This window comes from Amphimedon queenslandica, unplaced genomic scaffold (genome assembly GCF_000090795.2).
Source record: "Amphimedon queenslandica unplaced genomic scaffold, v1.1 AMPQUscaffold_13132, whole genome shotgun sequence".
NCBI lineage: Eukaryota > Metazoa > Porifera > Demospongiae > Haplosclerida > Niphatidae > Amphimedon > Amphimedon queenslandica.
This window is the reverse complement of record NW_003546632.1, coordinates 29,160-50,203: the sequence shown is the minus strand read 5'-3', so window position 1 is coordinate 50,203 and position 21,044 is coordinate 29,160. Positions and strand designations below refer to the sequence as shown.

General features: G+C 35.7%; 1 protein-coding gene and 1 long non-coding RNA gene across 2 annotated transcripts; both read left to right on the top strand.

The window, feature by feature from the left end:
- The first annotated feature begins 403 nt into the window (after nt 1-403).
- Nucleotides 404-2,961, top strand: LOC105314030 (zinc finger MYM-type protein 1-like). Its single transcript, XM_011407936.1, has 5 exons — nt 404-446; nt 521-777; nt 853-1,752; nt 1,860-2,279; nt 2,926-2,961. The coding sequence occupies exons 1-5, from the start codon at nt 404-406 to the stop codon at nt 2,959-2,961; spliced, it is 1,656 nt and encodes a 551-aa protein (XP_011406238.1).
- Nucleotides 2,962-12,830: 9,869 nt separating this feature from the next.
- Nucleotides 12,831-13,155, top strand: LOC109585037 (uncharacterized). Its single transcript, XR_002186284.1, has 2 exons — nt 12,831-12,870; nt 13,008-13,155. It is a non-coding gene; the product is annotated as an uncharacterized LOC109585037 (long non-coding RNA).
- Nucleotides 13,156-21,044: the final 7,889 nt, after the last annotated feature.

The following is a 21,044-nucleotide window of genomic DNA, read 5'->3' as shown; positions in this document are numbered from 1 at the left end:
ACCATAAAATAACTGGTTGAAAGTGGACACACCCACTTCCTAGCCCTACCATTAACTTGTACCCAGATCCGCCACTGATTGTAGTAGTGGTCTGATTGTATCTATAAAACTCTCAAGCATTAAATTAAAGACAAGTAATCCAAAAAAAATGATGATGTCATCAGAGGCGGATCATGGGGGGGCCGAGTGGGCAAAGCCCACCCAAATATTTTGCCCACCTCAATAAAGTATTATTGAGTAAAAGGCCCACCCAAATTAATGATTGTGGTCATTATATTAACTGTCCCACCCTTAAACTGTGACCACTGACCACATGTACAACACTGGTTGTATAATAATTATTGTAGTGACTAATAGTGAGCAACTTAGAATTACAGGTGTAGTTTACTATTAATGGTAAAATATGTCCAGGAAAAAACAGCTTACTCTGTTTCAGTGCAGTGCAAGTAGACCTAAAGATAATTAAGACACTCAAGATAGCATTGATTGAATAAATAAATGTAATTGATATAAACTATAGGTACTGACAAAGATCAGAGCTCTGCTGTCACTGTGGAACCCAGTGAAACTGAGTCCCAGACAGATCTAGCAACCCATACTCAATCTAGTCCCAGAGAGACTGAGCCTGACCCCATGGCAGTAGTAACAGAGTCTGAGCCAAATGAGCCAATAGATATGGAGCCTGAGTTTGGTAGCAACAACAATGAGGGTTGTTCAAGTAGACATGTGGCTAATAGTCCCCCTCGTGACATAGCAAAAGGTTTAGAAGACAAGCCAGTACAGCCACATAATATAACTTTTTCCAAGAATAAGGAAAATGGTCGTTCATTTAGTTCAATGTGGTATTGAAAGCATGCATGGTTAGAATACTCACTATCTAAAAATGCTGCCTATTGCTACCCATGCCGTTTCTTTTCTGCTGGTATTCACAAGTCTGATGAGTGCTTCATTAGTATTGGATATAGAAATTGGAAGAATGCCACAGGACGAACTGGTCGATTGGTAAAGAACTCACTGTCACAAAGGCATCTTAATGCTGCTGCTGCTTGGGCTGATTTTGAGAATAATCAGCAGTCTCAACGCTCCATCAGATCAACACTAAGTCAGGCACGGAAGGATCAAATCCAGAATAACAGGCATTATTTGATGACTATAGTTCAAATTTTACTATATTGTGCCTTTCAAAAAATAACACTGAGAGGACACAGGGAAGGAGAAGATTCACAAAATAGAGGTAACTTCTTGGAATTGATTGATTTAGTCAGTAGACATGATTCAGTAGTAAAAAATAAAATTCATGATGCACCAAAAAATGCAATTTATACATCACATGGTATCCAGAATGAGTTACTTGCACTACTGGCTAAAAAAAAGCTACACAAAATCTGCCAAGCTGTAAAGGAAGCCGGTTTCTACAGTATAATAGTAGATGAATCCCGAGATTCATCCAAGCAGGAACAGATGTCTCTAGCAGTTCGTTATGTTGATATTGAAGAAGGATGTGTCCATGAGCATTTCATAGCATTCATGCAAGCAGAGCATCAAGATGCTGAAAGCTTATCTTCTTACATAAAACAGGCTCTCATTACTTATGATTTTGATATGAATAAGATGGTTAGCCAAGGATATGATGGGGCTAGCGTAATGAATGACCACTGTTCAGGAGTACAGACAAGAGTCCGTGAGTTTGCTCCTTTAGCAGTTTACATTCACTGCTACACCCATGTGTTAAACCTTGTACTGGTTGATTCTGTAAGGTCTGTAGCAACAGCTTCTGAGTTCTTTGTTTTGTTAGAAGCACTCTACGTCTTAGTGTCTTCTTCTAAAATCCATGCCCTATTTGTCAAATACAACGTCAGTGTAACCCAAATCAGCAACCATTGGAGTTACAAAAACTCTCAGAGACTCGTTGGGTTTGCAGATACACTGCTGTTAACGCAGTCAGTCGTACATACAATGCACTTCTTCTTACCTTAGGTGTAGTAGCTGATGCATCTGTCAGTGAATACACCCAGGCTATTGAAGCTAGAGGTCTATATGATCAAATCAAATCATTTTCCTTTATCATTAGCCTGATTACATTTGATCGAATACTATCATGTACTACGCCGCTTTCTGATCAGCTACAAAGCAATAACATAGATCTTTCTCGTGCTGCTAACCTTGTATCTGGTACACAGGCTTTGCTGTCAGAATATCGAACAGATACCTATTGGGAGAAAGTGTATCATTATGCAACAGAAGTTGCCAAATTGCATGATGTAAACACTGAAGTGCAAGTAAGAAGGAGAAGGAGACCTACTCACTTGATCGACAGCTTTGTATATGAGAGTACTGGGGGGAGGGTGATTCCATCTACCAGAGATGAGTATAAGAGAGAGCTATACTCTCCTGTACTAGACAAGTTCCTTTTTGAGCTGGTCGTAGGTTTCAAGATCAAAATGTCACTATTATGAGAGGAATAGCTTCATGTACTCCAGCAGTATCAAATTTTTTATCATTACAAGACCTCAAGTCCTTCTCAGAGATGTATAACATTCCCACAGAACCAAATCTGGAGATTGAAGTTAGACTGATAAAGACTCTGCCCAAAGGCACGATTGGAGATAGTCTAGCATCATTTAGAAACTACCAATATTCTTGCAAACCTGCATACCACACCCTGCATGATTTAGCACAAAGAGCTTTAAGGGCACAGTCTCAATGTCAGAGTTTTGATTTAAAATATTGCAATTTCAAAGATCTTAAAGCATTATTATTTATTCTTGAATATTAGTTTTACCTAAGATTATCCTAACCATTTCATTAGGTCATAAAGTAAAATGCCGTCAAGATTTCAAAAGTCTACTTCTACTTCATTTGCAATAAATTTGCAACTCTGTTAATTCTTTTTGATTCATAAATTTATTTTTTTTTAATTCACAGACTATTTTAGTGCGCAATGATACAATCATTTCATAATATGGAATTAAATTAATGCTTAGTTTACAATGCGAAAATTTTTAATTAAATTTGTTTATATCAAAACTACTCTGTGTTTCTTTTGGTGAGATAATTTCAGTTGCGAAATAAATAATTATCATTAGTTCCATTTTAGTAAGGTTTTTAAGGTACAACGGGCTGAACGCACAATTTAGTTTTCGGAACACAAATTGTTTCCTTTATACTTTTTCTGCAACATATAATTTTTTCAATTTTTTTCTCAATAGTGAGATGCAATAAACTTCACTAAACTTTTTAAAATGGTTGAAAACTGAGTAAAGAATTCTTGAATATAATGAGAGTACTTTAATTTTTAGTAATATGATTGCTTTTATAATATTATTTTCTATTGACTTATGTTCCATCACTTGGCAAAAGTTCTTCAAGTTTTGCAAAATGGGCTGCAATCTCTCATAGAGTTTTGTTCACTTTCAAACATCAGTGTATCACAAAAGCATTCACTGCATACAAACTTGATTGAGTGTTTGCCTTCATTATGCCACGATTGCAAGCTTTAGAGCTGCGTAGAGCGTGCATTCACCAGATGAAACTGCTAAATAAACAATAGTCAGGAAATACATACTGGCGGCCATTTTTATTAATGGTTTGACTAATATGACATCATAACTTAACCCCACCTTGCAATTAATTTTTTCCGCTAGTTTTATAATATACGGAAGTATCCAGAAATAACACAAGATCAAAGATGGCATATAAAGTATGAAAAGTTATGCAGGAATTTTCTTAAATATTAAAAGTTCAATGATCTATAACTTCTAAACAGTGCGTGGTAAAAATTTAAAAAAAGCACAGGTTGTACAACTTTTTTTCTGCTATAACATGGCATCAATTAAAAAAAAATTAAAATTTCATCCAAAAGTACCTTAAAGGCCTTAAGCTACTATTTTCATTTGCAGCCATCTTACTGCAGCAAAAGAAGTAGCCACTTCATGAATAAACACAGTACTCATTGTCTGATGACAAAATTTGCATCATAGTCTCTCTGTGAATTGCTAATTAAATTAAACAATTGTGACCATAATTGACAAAAGGTACCTTATGGCGGGTAGGGAAATTTGTCTTTCAAGCCTAAGAAATCCAACTTCCTGAGCCCCATTTATCATAAAATTACTCCACAGGATGCAAAAAGTTACCATGAAACTTTTAGAAACAATGATTGTCTAACAAAGCACTCACAGGTTGATATTTTCCATTATAACGATCAATTTTAAAATCCGCCATAAGGGCCCTTTTGTCAATTATGGTCACAATTTTAAATGAAATGCCACGAAGGAAACAAAGGAAAAGATTTGATGCTCTTCACAAGGTTAGGTGGACTGCCAGGACCGGATTTTCAACAGCTGCGACATTTATTTCCTCTACTACTGTGACGGAAAATGATGACAGAAACTTTGTTGAATCTGAAGTGACAGCTACACCAAAAAGGGAGAATCAAAAAAATTCAGATGGAACAATGGAGGTCACTCCAGTGTATTTTCAAAATGATCCTGATTTCAGCTTGGATACTCCTAAAGGACGCAACTCTGGTGAACTACATAATGGTAATTCAATCTTCTTGGGTCAAGTAAGCCAAATGTGTAAATTTGTTGATCAGATTAATTTAACATCTAAATGTGCCTCACCATTATGTAATGGTAAGCTAAAACTTGTTTGTGCTAGTATGATTGGTCAACAAGGTTGTGTTACTTTACAATATGATTGTACTGGTTGTGCTGAGAGACGTGTTGCTTTTGAGAGCTCAATTAGGCATGAGACTGAAAACTGTACAGCAGTTGGTCTTGCCCTGCAAATTGCATTTATATGTTCTGGCGCAATGTATTCACAATACGCTATAGTACTTAAAAATGGTCTTGGCATGTACTGCGCAGGAAAATCAATATTATTACAGGACACTGGCTTTAATGTACCCACATGTTAAGAGTATACTAAATGATGTGTGAGCAAGCAAAAGAATCAATGAAGCAGAAGAATGATAGCGAGCTTGGATCTTTTGAAAATGCTGTGACATGTGGTGATGCTGCATGGTTGACACGTGGTTATTATAGTCAAAATGCTACATATACTCTACGAAACTATCAAACTGGGGGGCTTTTGTACTATAAGCATTTTAGTCAAAGAGGTAACGATAATATAACAGGAGAAGAATTGTTTGAAGGTGCATCAAAATCTGCAGAGGGATTTGGTGCTGAGTGGGTTTTTAAAAAAGCTATAACTGATAAAATAAACATTAGCATTCATGTGCAAGATAATGACAGTACTTCTTCAAAAGCTTTGCTTTCTAATTTTCCTAATTGTAGAATAATTTTGTGTTGTGGTCACATTGCACGAAATCCTGAAAAGCATTTAAAAAGGCTTGGTAAGCAAAAAAATTTTTTTTAAGAGCCAAATTAAAAAGTTTGAAAAAACTCATCCTGATATTGCTACAGTAAAGTGTCACTGCATGAAGGATGACATTGGTTGTTTTACTAATAGTTTCATTAAGTCAGCTAGGATAAACTTTTCTGCTATAGTTAAGTCTGTTGGTTGTGATCAACAAGCATTTATAGATCGACTTCGCTCACTAGCTAAGTACCATGCCAAAAATGTGCATGAATGGGATGGTGGGAAATGTTTCTTTCATGATTTAACTGTATGTGATTGTGGAAAATGTAAGAAAAGTGACATTACATGTCAAGTTAAGCAATATAAAACTAAGAATGTTTTAAGTTGCCCATTCCATAGTCTTGCATATGAAATTGCATGTGAAACTGTTATTGCCAAATCAAAACAAATTATTCATGAGGAGTTAGGTTGTTGCCACACTAGTGTAATTGAATCATCTCATAATGTATTGCTGCAGTTCAGAACAAAAAATTCAAATCTTCAGATGCTTCACTATTATGTTTCCACTTCACTTGGGCTTATACAAAGTAACATGTCCTGGATGTATGTGCACAAAGGGCCAGCTTACCATTGGCTACTTGATCTTTTTGACAGAATGAGTTTACCCAAATTTGATGGTATGGCTGAAGCATTTAAAGCATTAAATGATTCTAGGTTTAAATCTCTTTCAAGAGCCAAACAGTGTGATGTGAAGCGAAAGAGAAGAAACGCAAGGAAAAGGCATAGGCAACCTGAACAAGCTGCACGTAAATTATGGGTTGAGCAGCATAAAGCATGTCACACATATGGTAAGGAAACACCCAAATCATCTCATAAAAGAAAAGCAATACGAGATGGGGAGATTAGTAATACGAAAAGATGTAAATTAAGTATAACTGATTTTCATCAAGATTTAGGCTCGGAGTGTAGCTCATTAGCTGTGCATAAAAGCATAACAGATGACAAATTAATTGATCAGGGATTAATATTAAATGATAGTAATGATGATGATAAAAGCTTTCTTTCTAGTTCTGATGGTAATAATAGTAGCATCCTCAATAGCTCTGGTATTGATAGTGATTTAGAAGAGTTTATAATCAGTAGTGTTACATGTACTTGCAGTATTGAAAAATCTTCACACGAACGATGATGCCCACTGAATCCTAGAAACCGAGGTAAGTCTCCTGATGTGGAGTTTATTAAATCTAAAGATGCAATGCCTCTAGCAATAGGCAAACACCTTCCTCAGACTGGATGAATTCTGCTGCTTTATTGATACAGGATTATACTAGGGAGACTGTCAGTGTAGATACTGATCCAATTAAAACTATCAAACTTGCTGAAATATCTCCTTATATCTGTCATAAAATAAAAGGAGATGGCAACTGTTTTTACAGAGCAATTTCTAAAGCTGTAACTGGAACTGAAAAGAATCATATGCTCATTAGGTCAACTATTTGTACATTTATGATAAAAAATGCATTACAATTATCAAATTTAGTATTACCAAACATGCATAGTGAAAATGCTGTCAGTGCAATGAGGGCACATATATTACATAAAAAATTAAACAAATTTGGTACTTGGGCTTCTGACAATGACATTTTTATTGCTGCAACTGTATTTCAATTAAAAAATTTATGTTTCAGTACTGTCAACTCAAAAAAAATGTTCTTGACATATTTTTAAATCTCTTTCACAATAAAAATTGTCACTATATATCTGACTTTAACTTATATTTATTTCATACAAATGCAAGAAATCTTTATGATCTGGTAGACTTCAACCTTACTTGATATTTGATTAACCTTTTATATTTAATTTCTGTACAATTATCAAGAAATTTATAGATACATTATCTTGCTATAAGATAAAGATCAGCTTCAAAGGTAATATCTATTTAATAAAGTTTTAATGTTTCATTTTTTTCAAGGTTGGGCAGCAATGCAGTACTACCTCCACATGGTGCTGCCTGGGGTCTCTAGCAATGCTGTTAGAGATGCTAAATGTACTGCGTTAAAATTTAATCACACTTTCTTTGAAGTATGAATACTATTAAATGTAGACTTGGAAACCCTTGAAGATCAATCACAATCACCCACACAAGTATCATGCCCCTTGGTCAACGTACAGAAATTGGTGTTAAAATGAAACAGCCACAATAATATTTAATGGCAAAATAATGAATAATCAATTGTTGAGTGTAAACACGTCATAACAGGTTTGACAAAGGTATATCAAATTGTCAGCATCAAGCAAGTTGTAAAACTTGGATATTACAATCTCAAGACTTTCATTCATCCTGTCCCATGTTCCATGACAAAATAGAAACTAAAATTGAATAGAAATTAAAATTATAATAATACCCATTACATTATACCTGTTTTCCTTCAATCAGTATTCCCAATATATGTTGGGAATCTTTATACGATGTTTTAATGAGGTTGCCCTTCACATAAAACAGTAACTGCCCCACATCACTCTCAAATGCAACATGACTAGGTACCTCCTTCATAAATTTATCCTAAAATATAACAGGAAGTTAAACCAGCTGATAATCATTATACCTCGACTATTACTATAGGTGAATCACCACAGCTCATTAATGCAACATCAGGTATTCCCTAATGATGACAATAAATCTATCAAAAAGCAACATAACAAAAGAACTCACTAGAAGAAAAGCAGTATCAAATGTGGCCGGTGCTTGCTCTACAAGTGTGTACGCTTGAATTTCTGTATCTGGTGATGATCCACTAGACTCTTCCACTTCGTGATCACTTGTACTATTGACTGCACTTGAAGACTCTTCTTTATAGTCTACCAGTGGTCGATGCCTACATTTGGATGGGGGTGACCTGCTACTTGTTGGGCTATCAAACGACGTGTCACTTGTAACTGGAGCCATATACCCCTCAATCTCCACTTGTAGCTGCAGCCCCCCTACCTCATCAACAACTTTTGGAGTCAATCTTAATTGTGAAATATAAGTAATCTATTATTTCATTACTATCTAGAAAGCTACAAACAGCATAGGCATATCTAGCCTTCTCCAGCTACTAGGGCACTTAATTAATTATTCATATATTTAATCAATTATTTATACCTTTAACTATTGATTCTGGACAATTTGGGCAAATGCATTTAAAATTTAAGAGATACATGCATAACTGCCCTGGTGCTTAAATAAACACTTGTAATATGTAGGTGTGTGCTAAATTATTGTGGTTAACAGTGTTAACTGTTGTGGTTAACAGTCCTCCCACTGTTACAATACTGTGTATAATACAATAACTAATTAATATAATTATGGCTGCAAATTTCTGCCCACCCGTGCTTGCCCAGGTCCAAATACGCCTATGACAAACAGTAGAAACACTGAAATGGTATAGATGAGTAGACCAGCTTGATGTTGCATGAATGGTATGCACACATAATTATTTGAAACTAACTATTCATTATAATAATATACTGCTATTTACTGACACTTTGCAATTCGTGCAATGGCCATTACAAAACCAGTACGTTTTCATTAGTCCTAAAAGAACTGTAGTAAATTCTTTGGAAGAGGAATTATCTGTTTTTTCAATAACTAACTGCCTCATCGCTGTTGCTAAGTGTTTGATCTGTACAGGCTACAAAATTGTAATCATTAAACAAAAGGCATTTTCAACGTACAATAGTAAACGGAGGATCACTGTGCAAAAGATCTTTCCATTGTACACTCTGTAGCAACCCAAAAAAATTAGTTCTGCTCCTAGCCTGATCACACCTAAATAAAAAAGGCACAATTGTTCATAAATACAAGGAAAAAAATTGCTTTTAAAAGCATTCGGCAAAATTGTACAACTGCACAAATATACACTAGGAAAGTATTTCCCTAGATTGTTTTCACTACTTCAAATACATATAGCTGGCAGCCATTGTACTTGGTGCGGCAACACCCACTTTATGTAAAGGGATGGGCAGGGTGTTTCTAAGGTGCCCTGTGCTAATAACTCTGTCAATCAACACTACATTACCTTGAACACGATGACTGTCTCCTGACTGGAATGCTGTCTACTACTGTCACCTTCACTTTGATTTTATTATTAGCGTAATGAAATACTGTTTGATCAATGAAGGCTTGAAAACTTGGCAGTGACTTATAGTTGGTTGCAGTAAGGTTCAATGGTGGTGAATCTAAACTTTAAAGAAAAACTAGTACATTTTGACTCTACTACATGCCAAATTTGAGTTTCTTTGAAACATTTTTCCAAGATCTACTTCTCTTTATCGCGATAACTCTAAAAAATATGTTATGCGAGTGACAACAACATAGCTGGCATACTTTCTTTCTGACATTGTAATTCGGCAATACCGTGACTAGCCATGTTGAACAAGGAGAGGTAGAGGAGGGGAGAAGAGCTAGGGCAAAAAGAAAGGAAAAAACAAAAAGTAAAACGGCCGACTGAAAAAAAAACAATAAAGGCCTGAATTGACCAGGTCTAGGCAGCCTAGTTACAAGGCTTACATATGAAGACAAGCTCGAGAAGACAAGATCCACCAAGATAAACTCTCGGATAAACTGAACAACTACTGAACCACTGAACCAGAACTACTAAGTCTCACGTGACTTCCATTATGTCACGTGTATCCAATCGTGGCAATTATGATTGTTATTGCTTCGGAAACACAATTTTGAAAAATTATTGTTATGCAAAACTGAAATGTTTTTTTTAATCTAAGACATACAAAATGCATAAATATTTATTCTTGTTTTACTAAAAATAAAACAAAATAATCATAGAACCCCAGTACCGCACCGTTAACAATAGCAGTCACTAGTGTGGAAAGTGAACGTTCCTTCTCAGCTCTAAAACGCATTAAGACCTGTCTAAGAAGTAGGATGGCAGAAGACCGTTTTTCAGCTTTAGCAACTTTGTCATTAGAGAGGGAGATAGCAGAGAGTTTAGATTACGAACTGATAATAAATGAGTTTGGCTGTGCTGACAAGAATAGGCGTATTGTTTTGTCTTGACTAAGTTGACTAATTATCTGTTATTACTTGTTACTTAATTGACCACACCTTAAAACTAATTAATTAAATTTTTTGACCACACCTCATTATTTTTGCCCACCCAGTATCTAAACTCTAGATTTGCCCCTGGATGTCATCTTTACTTATGAAGACCCTCTCAATCTAGCTAATGTATAGAGAAGACAAAGGGATTATGTTTATTACCATGCTAATGAAGAAGTTCAAAGCAGGTGGTGTGAGATATTGAACCTTAAGTTTGTAACATCTGCTAGAATCTTACCTGGCAGTCCGACAAGACCATTGTCTGATGAAAGAGTTCCTAATAGTACTCTTGATGTCCCTGGTTATGGGAAGTGTTTATTTTATGCCCTTTTATATCTCATTACTGGGTCAATTTCTCAGCATTATGAATAACGTAAAGCTATTGTTAGTAATATGCCAAACTTTGAAGAAGAATTGTTTAATAGTACATTAAGTGCAACCAGATATTCAAGCATATATGATTACATAAATAAGTCAAAAATGTATAGAAATTATGTGTGGGCCACTGACACAGAGATTATTACACTAATAGCATTATTAGGTATACCATATATTCATATTCACTCACTCCTACTTTTGTTGGCTGGGCTAGATATGGAACCCAGGAGTTGTATGGCATTCCTTGAGATACTACTACACCTGCTTTGTATTTGAAGCATGTTGGTACTAATCATTTCCAAGCAGTTAAGTGCAGGGGCGTAGCTGGACCTTGGGAGACGGTAAGGCAAGGAGACAAAATGGCACGCGAAGCGCGCCGTGATTATGGCCACACCCCTTTTGCATAACAAAATGGAGGCATTTTCCTGCAAGCTGAGCGAAATCAGAGTGAAATTATCATTGTATATAGCTTCTTAAAGAGCTGTGGTTATCAGCCACCCATTTCTTATTGTAAGAACAATGACTATAATCTTTTGGGTTATAATTTCAATGAATATAATTATAAGGCCACTTTGATGGTAGGGCCCAGGCCCCTCATGCCCTACCTCAGCTACGCCACTGGTTAAGTCTATTAATATTTCTTAAAGCATTGATTGTTGATGGAAAGTGGGTATGGTGAATGGGAGGTCCTTCATCTTTAAAACATTGGTTGTTTAATGTGACTTTTATTTCACTGCATGTGTAATGTGAGTGTGTGTGAAAACCAGGTGCATGTCCACCCATTATTGCTCAGTATGAAGTGATCAAACTGCATTCAGGATGTGGGATTAATCAATGTATAACAGTGAATATTGATTACTTGTTGCTATTATGGACAGGGCGAGGGTGTGAAAGAGGTTTACTATTCATTAGAGTTCTAATTTTGTGTGACTATCATTTATGTAGGACAGAGGGTTAGGAAGGGAGGAAGCTGTCATTATCAATTCCCGATCTTGTTTGTGGCTTGTACTACATGTTTATAACAAATATCAGGTGCTTATGGATCAAAGGCGCTGCTGACAAATTTTGAAGGACCAGAAAAAATTAAGAGTAACAATAAAAGTTCTCATTATACATGTAGTATCATTCAAACCGTGATTTGGTACATATATTAATGATCATCATACATGTCAATGCTGCCATCAATGCTGTGCGCATTACATATATGTAAATGCTTGCCAGCTGATGTTGCGCATAATGCTGCCATCAATGCTGTGCGCATTATTAAGTTAATGCTTGCTGGCTGATGTTGCGCATTTGAATGATGCTGCCATCAATGCTGTGCACATATTAAATGCTTGCCAGCTGATGTTGCGCATCTTTTGTTGATGATTGTTGTAAATATGTGCATGTTCACATTAACAAAAAATATTGTTTGCATGTTGGAAATTCTTCATGTGCACAATGTTATTTTATATTATGGAGGTCATGAAAGTATCTTAAATGAGGGATATCATTAGTAAGCAATATTATGTCTAAAATACATGCCATATATGATCCAATCAAAAACATTGTAGATGCTACCATTATCATTATTAGTTAGTATGTCACATACATACTTTTTATAGGTACTTATGTACTTAGCACTAGGACTACAATGTGTTGTTAAAGAGAGGTTTGATGTGATTGGTAAGTGCTATTGTTATTATTAGCCTGTGAGTTTACATTGCTTGCTTTTGATGTTTCTATTACAATGCTTTACAGGTGGAAATGATTTGCTGATTCAGCAATACTTTTGCTTGATATTGGAATGTGGAATATAATTAAAGGCAATTCTGGATTTAGATTGTAAAAACTAAATTAATTTCTTAATGTTTTGTTGCAGCTCCTTGATCAGTAGTTGTATCATGCAGTAGTAGGTGCCAGTTTACATCTGTATAGGTTTCATATTATTGTAGTCTTAGCAATGGAATATGTAGTAAGACAGAGAGTATTGCAAAATGTCTTATGTATTTTTGTTAAAGGTTATGATTCTAGGTTACATACTGTATATTAGCTTGATGATTACATCATTAATAATGGCCACAGTAAGTACTTTCTTTAGTCAATACAAATGAATGCTTGCCAATGCATCTTTTATTGTGTGCCATTAACCATACAAAAATAATTGTTTGCACATTGAATGTATTCATGTGGTCTATTAATGTGTATTTCCACAATGCAGGTCTTGTAAACTGCGGAAAAGTTTGAGAGCTGTGAGCGGGAAAGTGGCAACTGAAGCTGAATGTAAACTTAAATAGTTTCAGAACCGGACATAGATCTTAGTAATGACAACTAATGATTAATAGTTATGAGTTAGGCTATGAATATAATTAATGATTCAAAAATTTAAAAACTGTTTTTATAATGCGGTAGGTCTTCTTATGGTTCTTATTTCAAAATTCTTTTCTTCCATTAATGAACTGATACCTAAGGCAAAAATTATTATTATCAATAAGGATTATTAATTAATAATTACTTAGTCAAGCAATGAAAAAATTTCTATAAATAAGAAAAAGTAGGGTTGTCAAAAAATAAAAGAAACAATGGGGTTGAGTTCAACCATAATAATAATTAATAGTTCGATTAATAATAATAAACTTTAATTAATAAAAAATAATTTATTCATGAAAATAATACAAAAATTTCAAACCCTACTTTGCAGAAAATGGTAACAGGCAGACTACAATGTAAATAGAATTTTAATAATAATTATGCCTCTGTACCTATTGATTGCTCTACTACAATACTATGATGTAAATTAATTATTGTGATAAATATAAATAAGACTTTTCAGCTAGTAGTGATTGAATAATGTGTCATCGCATTAAAAAAATCTAAATTATAAATAGGCTAAAGCATTCTTTGAATTTTGGGATTCAGTACAATATTGAAAATTTAAAATATTAATATATATACATGTTAGAAATTGTAATTACATGGACTCGCCACGTTATCATTTTCTGCAAAGTAGGGTTTGAAATTTTTGTATTATTTTCATGAATAAATAAATTTTTATTAAATAAAGTTTATTATTATTTAACTCAACCCCCTTGTTTCTTTTAATTTTTGAAAACCCTACTCTTTCGTATTTATAGAAATTTTTTTTATTTACTTGTTAAGTTTAAGAACATCTCCTCCCTTCCAAAAAACTCAACCATTTCTTACAACCAGCCCTAAACCACCAAACACCAAATTTTATGGACTCCCTAAAATCCACAAACTACAAAATGAACTAGGACTGCCACCAATTAGACCAATTGTAGCCCATACTATCTCTCTGCTCTCCAAGTCAGCCAAGTTTCTGGACCATGTACTGCAGCCTGTAGCACAAGCATATGAAGACTTTCTTAACAACTCAACACGATTAATATCCATCGTAGAAAATGAAAGATTTCCCGAAAACATAACTTTAGTCACAATGGATGTGAAAAGCTTATACCCGTTGAGTCCACAACAAGAATGTTTAACAACAATTCATGAGGAAATGTTCAACCACAGTAATCTCCTCATCTTCGATCCTAATCTCATCACCCACTTACTAACAATAAACATGAATAATTAATTTTTCCGAATTCTCATAGGCAATATTTTTAAAAGTAGAAGGCACGGCTATGAGAGTCTCCATACAATTGCAAACATATTCATGTCAGTGCTGTTAGAACTGTTTCTCTTCACCACCACCAACAAATCTCTGCTCCTTAAAAAATACATTGATGATATTTTCATGGTATGGCCAAAGTGCTTGGACTTCGAATCCTTCCTCTCATTTCTGAACAAATACCACCCAAATATTGAGTTCACATCAACCAGTGCCAATTTATCAGTATATTTTCTGGACATCACAGTATACAAGAACGACAACTTTAATATTACAAGAAAACTAAGCAATACCACTATCAGAAAGAAGCAAACCTATACCAGTATTTACATTTCAACTTCAACCACCCACAGTCAACATTTAAAGGACTAATAATAGTCAAGGCAGTTAGATACGTGCATACCAACTCTACCAAGGCTAAATACAAAGAGAACATAAGTAAATTTAGTGAAAGACTACAGAAACGAAAGTACCCACTCAACTTTATAAAGTCAGCTTTACAGAAAGTGAGCTACAATAAAAGAGCTGTATACATTAAAGGCCACACCAATTGAATACCTCAGCAAATGTGACGACCAATTTTCAATCGCAGACCACCACAAAATTCCATCTATTAAGAGAAATAATTTAAAGCATACAATCTCAAGCAATACTTTGATCCACCACTTTTTATATCCCTAAGGAACCACACTATTAAAGACTTTGTTGTAAAAAGTCGCCACAGAGCAACAGGCACAGACATTGAAAAAATCGCAAATTAAAACGTAACAACTGTCCGTCATAAGGTAACAACACCCTACTCCATTAATAAAAACCACAGAAATGCAATAAACCAAGGTGTACAACATGCCAACATTTCATGCCTAATGACTCTTTTCAGAGCACAGTCACAAAGCAATCTTTTTACATCCATAACTTATTTCAATGCAATAGCAGTAACATAATATACCTGATTACATGTTCTAAATGTAAGAAGCAGTAAGTAGGTCAAAAATCTAAGACACTGAGGGACCTCATCAATCAACACCGATCCAGCATAAAAACAAAGCAGTCAAGATATATCAGCAAGCATTTTAACCTGAAAGAGCACAGCATGGACAATCTCAAAGTCCAAATCACAGACACCTCATCATACAACAACCTGGAAAATTCAGAGAGGTTTTGGATCAACAAACTGAACACATTGCAACCACGGGTCTTAATATAAACTAGCAGGGAGACAAATGTTACAAAATAAATAATATACAGTACTGTTTAAAGTACTTTTGGATAAAATTTTAATATTTTTTTAATTGCTGCCATTTTATAGTAAAGAAAAAGTTGTACAACTTGTGCTATTTTTAAATTTTTACCTGGCACTGTTTAGAAGTTACAGATCATTTAACTTTAAATATTAAAAAAATTCCTGCATAACTTTTCATACTTTATACGCCATCTTTGATCTTGTGTCATTTCTGGATACCTCTGTATATGATAAAACTGGCGGGAAAAGTTAAGTGCAAGGTGGGGTTAAGTTATGACGTCATATTAGTCAAATCATTAATAAAAATGGCCATCAGTATGTATTTCCTGACTATTGTTTATTTAGCTGTTTCATCTGGTGAATGCAGGCTCTACGAAGCTCTAAAGCTTGCAATCGTGGCATAATGAAGGCAAACACTCAATCAAGTTTGTAGGCAGTAAATGCTTTTGTGATACACTGATGTTTGAAAGTCAACAAAACTTTGAGAGACTGCAGCCCACTTTGCAAAACTTGAAAAACTTTTGCCAAATGATGCAACACACATCAATAGAAAAGAATATTATAAACACAATGATATTACTAAAAATTAAAGTACTCTCATCATGTTCAAGAATTTTTTAATCAATTTTTATCCATTTTACAAAGTTTAGTAAAGTTTATTGCATCTCACTATTGAGAAGAAAATTTAAAAAATTATAATATATATATTGTAGAAAAAGTATAAAGAAAACAATTTGTGTCTCGAAATCTAAATTGTGCGTTCAGCCCGTTGTACCTTAAATAGTAATATAATGTGATGGTCTGGGTAAAACAGATGGGGTCTCCACAGGGGTGGGACCCCATCTGTCCCTGCCCCATTGGGGTTTCTCTCTCTCTCCCTCTTCCTTTCATTCAGCACAACACATCTCTAACAGCTAAAGTACATGCACTTGACTTGAGTCCTTTAGACTCCCCACTTAATGTAAATGGCAATATAATTAATGTAGTATCAAACCAGACCACACCCTAATTAATAGTTGACGCATAAAAATTAAAGCACATGGTGCTAATTTTGTCTCAAGCAAGCTGATAGAGCTATGATTACATAATGGAGAGTACCTCACATACACCTTGGTCTTACTATGTTTACTGCGACACAAAGTCTTTGCTCAAGTTTCTGTTAAGTGTATGAATACACATTGTGCGTACACTAATTCTAGCTACCCACAACTCTTGTACAATAAATAAAGGTACATGTAAGGCACATCTCCTGCCAACACACATTATAGCACAAAGTTTTAACCCCCAAAACCAAGTCCCCTATGAATCAACATTCATACCTTTAAAAGGACAGTGGTGGTGTGGAGGGCAGGCAGAGAGGTGAACGTTGGATCCATAAATGTAATTTAAATCCCAGTTCTGGTTCTTAAGGCCAGACTGCATGCCACCTGTCTGCCATGGCAGCCCTGAACCACAATTTGAATGTACGTAAGTCCCTCCACAAACTACACCCAATTAGTAATTAAACCTAAAGCTTGCATGCATATTTATCAATTCCTTTAAACACACACATATTACTGTCGCACGGTATGACAACAATTGGTGTCTCTGAGTCGTGAACAGGGGTCAACGGGCAAAATGCAAGGAAGATAGCCTGGAAACAAGTCTAGCCGGGTAGACAGACTAGGAGAATCAACCAACTGTGGCCAACACTGACGTCTGACTATCAACATGAGTTGGGCGCAGTGTTCTCATTTTTGTCATACTATTTATAATATTTTTAATATCTCAATTCCCAAGAAACGGTGGTAGGAAGAGGTGTGAAGTCACCTTCAGCGAACATCGGCTTCAACCCTAGTGAAAGCAGGCTCTGTCAATGTCTAAGAGGTAGTGTCCTTGGCCCATGTCCTAGGGAGCAATGAGCTGTTGAAGGGCCAACAAGCCTATTGTTTTAGCACTACCTATGTGGGTCAAGAAGTCCTTCAACCAGGCCTTTTCATTGCACGGATGACACTATTATTTAATGTAAATGTATCCTCAGCCTAATGGACACTTCTTCCATGGCACTCAGTGCATTCACCAAAAAAGTCATACCAACACTGACAGTAGTACAGCCTTAACATAATAACATTTATCTATTGTCTACCATATCATACAGAACAAATTAAAGAAATTTAGACACACACGCCGGTACAAACTAAACATTAGAAGTGGTATTTATTAAAGAAACCTGGTACTTAATAGTAAATCAAAAGCTAATAAATGCATGTACATGTAGCTCATACAATACAAAAATGGCCTTACACATTCCACAATGTAGCACATGTAAAATCAGAAATTTTTGAATTAAAATATGGAAAAATACATGTACATAATACATATGTGTGAAAAAAGTGAAGAAACAAAATAGTCATTTAGTTATGCACTTGTGCTTATCTTTATCAATGGACAAAAGGGCAATACTAAGAGAGAGCATAAGGAACTTAAAAAAAATCATATATGAACGGAAAAAGATGACTCAATTTGAAACAATACCCCCAGAGTACTTGCCATGACACCTAGCCGTCATAGACCATGTGAGTAATAGTGCAATCAACAAATCCTTCTGAAATGATTATAAGAAGTTGTTCATGGAGAACCTAAAGACAATAATACAAGTAAACACAATTACTTTTGAGATAAAGAAGGGTGAGCTACTGTCATATACTCCCGGGCAAGAAATCACTCCACCCCAACCATCTAAACCGAAAGAACACAGCATGGAAACATCTGCAGCCACTAGTAGAAGTGTCTCCAGACATTTGGGACCTGCTAAGAGGAAACAATCTGCCTCAGACCTCCAGTTAAGTAAAAGACAGGAAACAATGGATCATTTTTTTAGTATGAGATCCACAGTGGCACCCAAAAATCACCTGACGTTAGAGCCCTCTTTTCCTCAAAAGAACATAGTACATAATTTTAGTCATTTTCAGTTAACCAAAGTTCATTTAAATGTATTGAACGAAGTCGTGTCAATTTCTACTCGACCAGTATTTAATCTTCAAGAACATCCAGCATTTTTAACATTGTATGATTCTTTCAGCACATCCCTCAGACGCATAGCAGTATCAAACTACACAGCAGCACCAACAGCAGTTGATGATTCAGACATGAACACAGCATTCTGTACAGATGAATGAAGTTTCTAAAGAACGACTCCAATAAAGATCAGAACCCATATCTTATAACAAGCAACAGAGCAGTGGAAGACTGCATCGAAGGCACAAAAGTAGCACTTGATCATCACATGAAACAAGCAACATCACCAAAAAAAGCATAATGCATCTGGAAAGGAAGACAAAGCACTAAGAAGTCTCTTGTCCCCAGCCATCACAATCAAACCAGCAGACAAGAACTTAGGAATTGTGATCCTTAATTCACAAGATTTTGTTACTCAATGCCTTATCCATCAATCGTCCAAGACTTACATCAGAGTAGTGGAGTTTCCAAGTAGTAATATAAAAAAATTTGTAGAAAATGTTCTACTCAATTTTAGGAACCGGCTTGCACCACATCAACGTTTGTACCAATACCTCCAGACACCACACACCATACCACACCTAAACTTTATGGTCTCCCAAAAATTCATAAACCTTTAAATGAAGAAGGTATTCCACTTATGAAACGAATCATCTCCCTTGTAGACTCATTACTGTCACGAACAGCTCATATTGTTGACCACGTTTTACAGCCTTTGGCCCAGTCACATACTGATTACATGAAGAATTCAACGCAACTAATACAGATTTTGAAGAATATAGAAATTAGAGAAGTAAAAATGATAACGAAAACGTAGTCAGTTTATATCTGTCCATTCCTCAACAAGAATGTCTCAACGTAATACACAGTGAAATGCAACACAGTGTCTATCACCAGCCTTAATAACTGGGGTTATCTTGTGGCTTTTCCATTCATCTTGGACACAGCCATACACAATGAACTCCTGAAAAAGACTTGTAACAGATTGTACAATAAAACCAGAACGAAGTTTGATAAAACGATGGCTAAGTTAGTCATAACCAAAAGGCTTGCTAAGGTTGAGTGACATCAGAGCTAGATACACATCCTTACAAGAGGTGTCAATTGATGATAGCTCGTTAGAGGGGGTAGGAAGCTGGTCCATTGGAGGAAGAAGAAAATCAGTAGAAGTAAACACAGAGTTAAATAGGTCAACCTTAGAACAGGCATCAACAGACATTGTACCGTTACAGAAAACAGACTCAGGTATGGGAGGAGAACTAGCGAACCTCCTCAGGTGACAATATAACAATTGGGGGCTGTGGTAGAAGGCAGTAACCAGGGTAGCCTCATATTCCGATTTAGCTGAGGTAATTCTCATAGCCAGATGTGACTCTTTGTGAGTGATACGAGATAACAGAGAGTCTGTAGAGTAGAGATAGTACCTTCTGTGTAGAGAGCGGATACACTTTAAAGAGTGAGAAATGTCTGACATGAGCCACAGAGGGAAATTTCTGGACATGAAACGGGTACAAGAAATGAGCATCCATCTTGCATTTAGGAGCGTATCTCTTAGGAAGGACCACATAGTGTTTATATTTATAGGGGGCAATGACTAACTGACCAAGTTGGAACAATAACCATCAAGGTCAGCTTTAGAGTAGTGGTAAATTGTATGCTTCACAGGTTTTACATATTGGTTGGCAATGCTGATAGAGAAAGTCACTAGGAAGTGATTAGAGATATTTGAGCAAGTGGCCGTGTCAACCTGTAAGCCATTAACTAAGCTGTCTTAGTTTGTCAGAACTAGATCTAGTGTGTTTCCATGAATATGCGTTGGGCAAGTGATCAATTGATTCAGATTGAGGGAAAAAGTTAGGTCACAAAGAGAATGGGAGAAACAGGCAAGAGAGTGCCAGTTAATATCGGGAGAATTAAAGTCTCCTACAAAAATAACACAAAAGTTGCCAGAGGTGACAGATTCAATACAGGTGAGAACATCAGAGTGATACTGTTTCCTGCACTTTGGAGCTATGTAGAGGAATAATAGTAACACTGTCAAGTTAAGTAAAGCCACTGTGACCATTTCTGTATTAGAATTCATTGGAACAAGTTTAGATGGTTATTGTTAGCCACTGCTATCATAACCCTACTCCCATGAGAGCCTCTGTCATTTCTGTATAGTGCACAGTCATGAGATAATATCTTTGTCAAGAATGTACTTTTGACAGCCAGGTCTCAGTGACACAGACAATGCCGAAGTATATATTATAGACTAGGAAAAGGAATGCTTTTTAGCAAGACTGTGTGCATTCCTGAGACTCATGAGGGTGGGTGTACCTACTGGAATGTACCAGTAGCAGTGGAGGGATGGGGATCCAAAGGAGGGAGGTAGGGCTGAA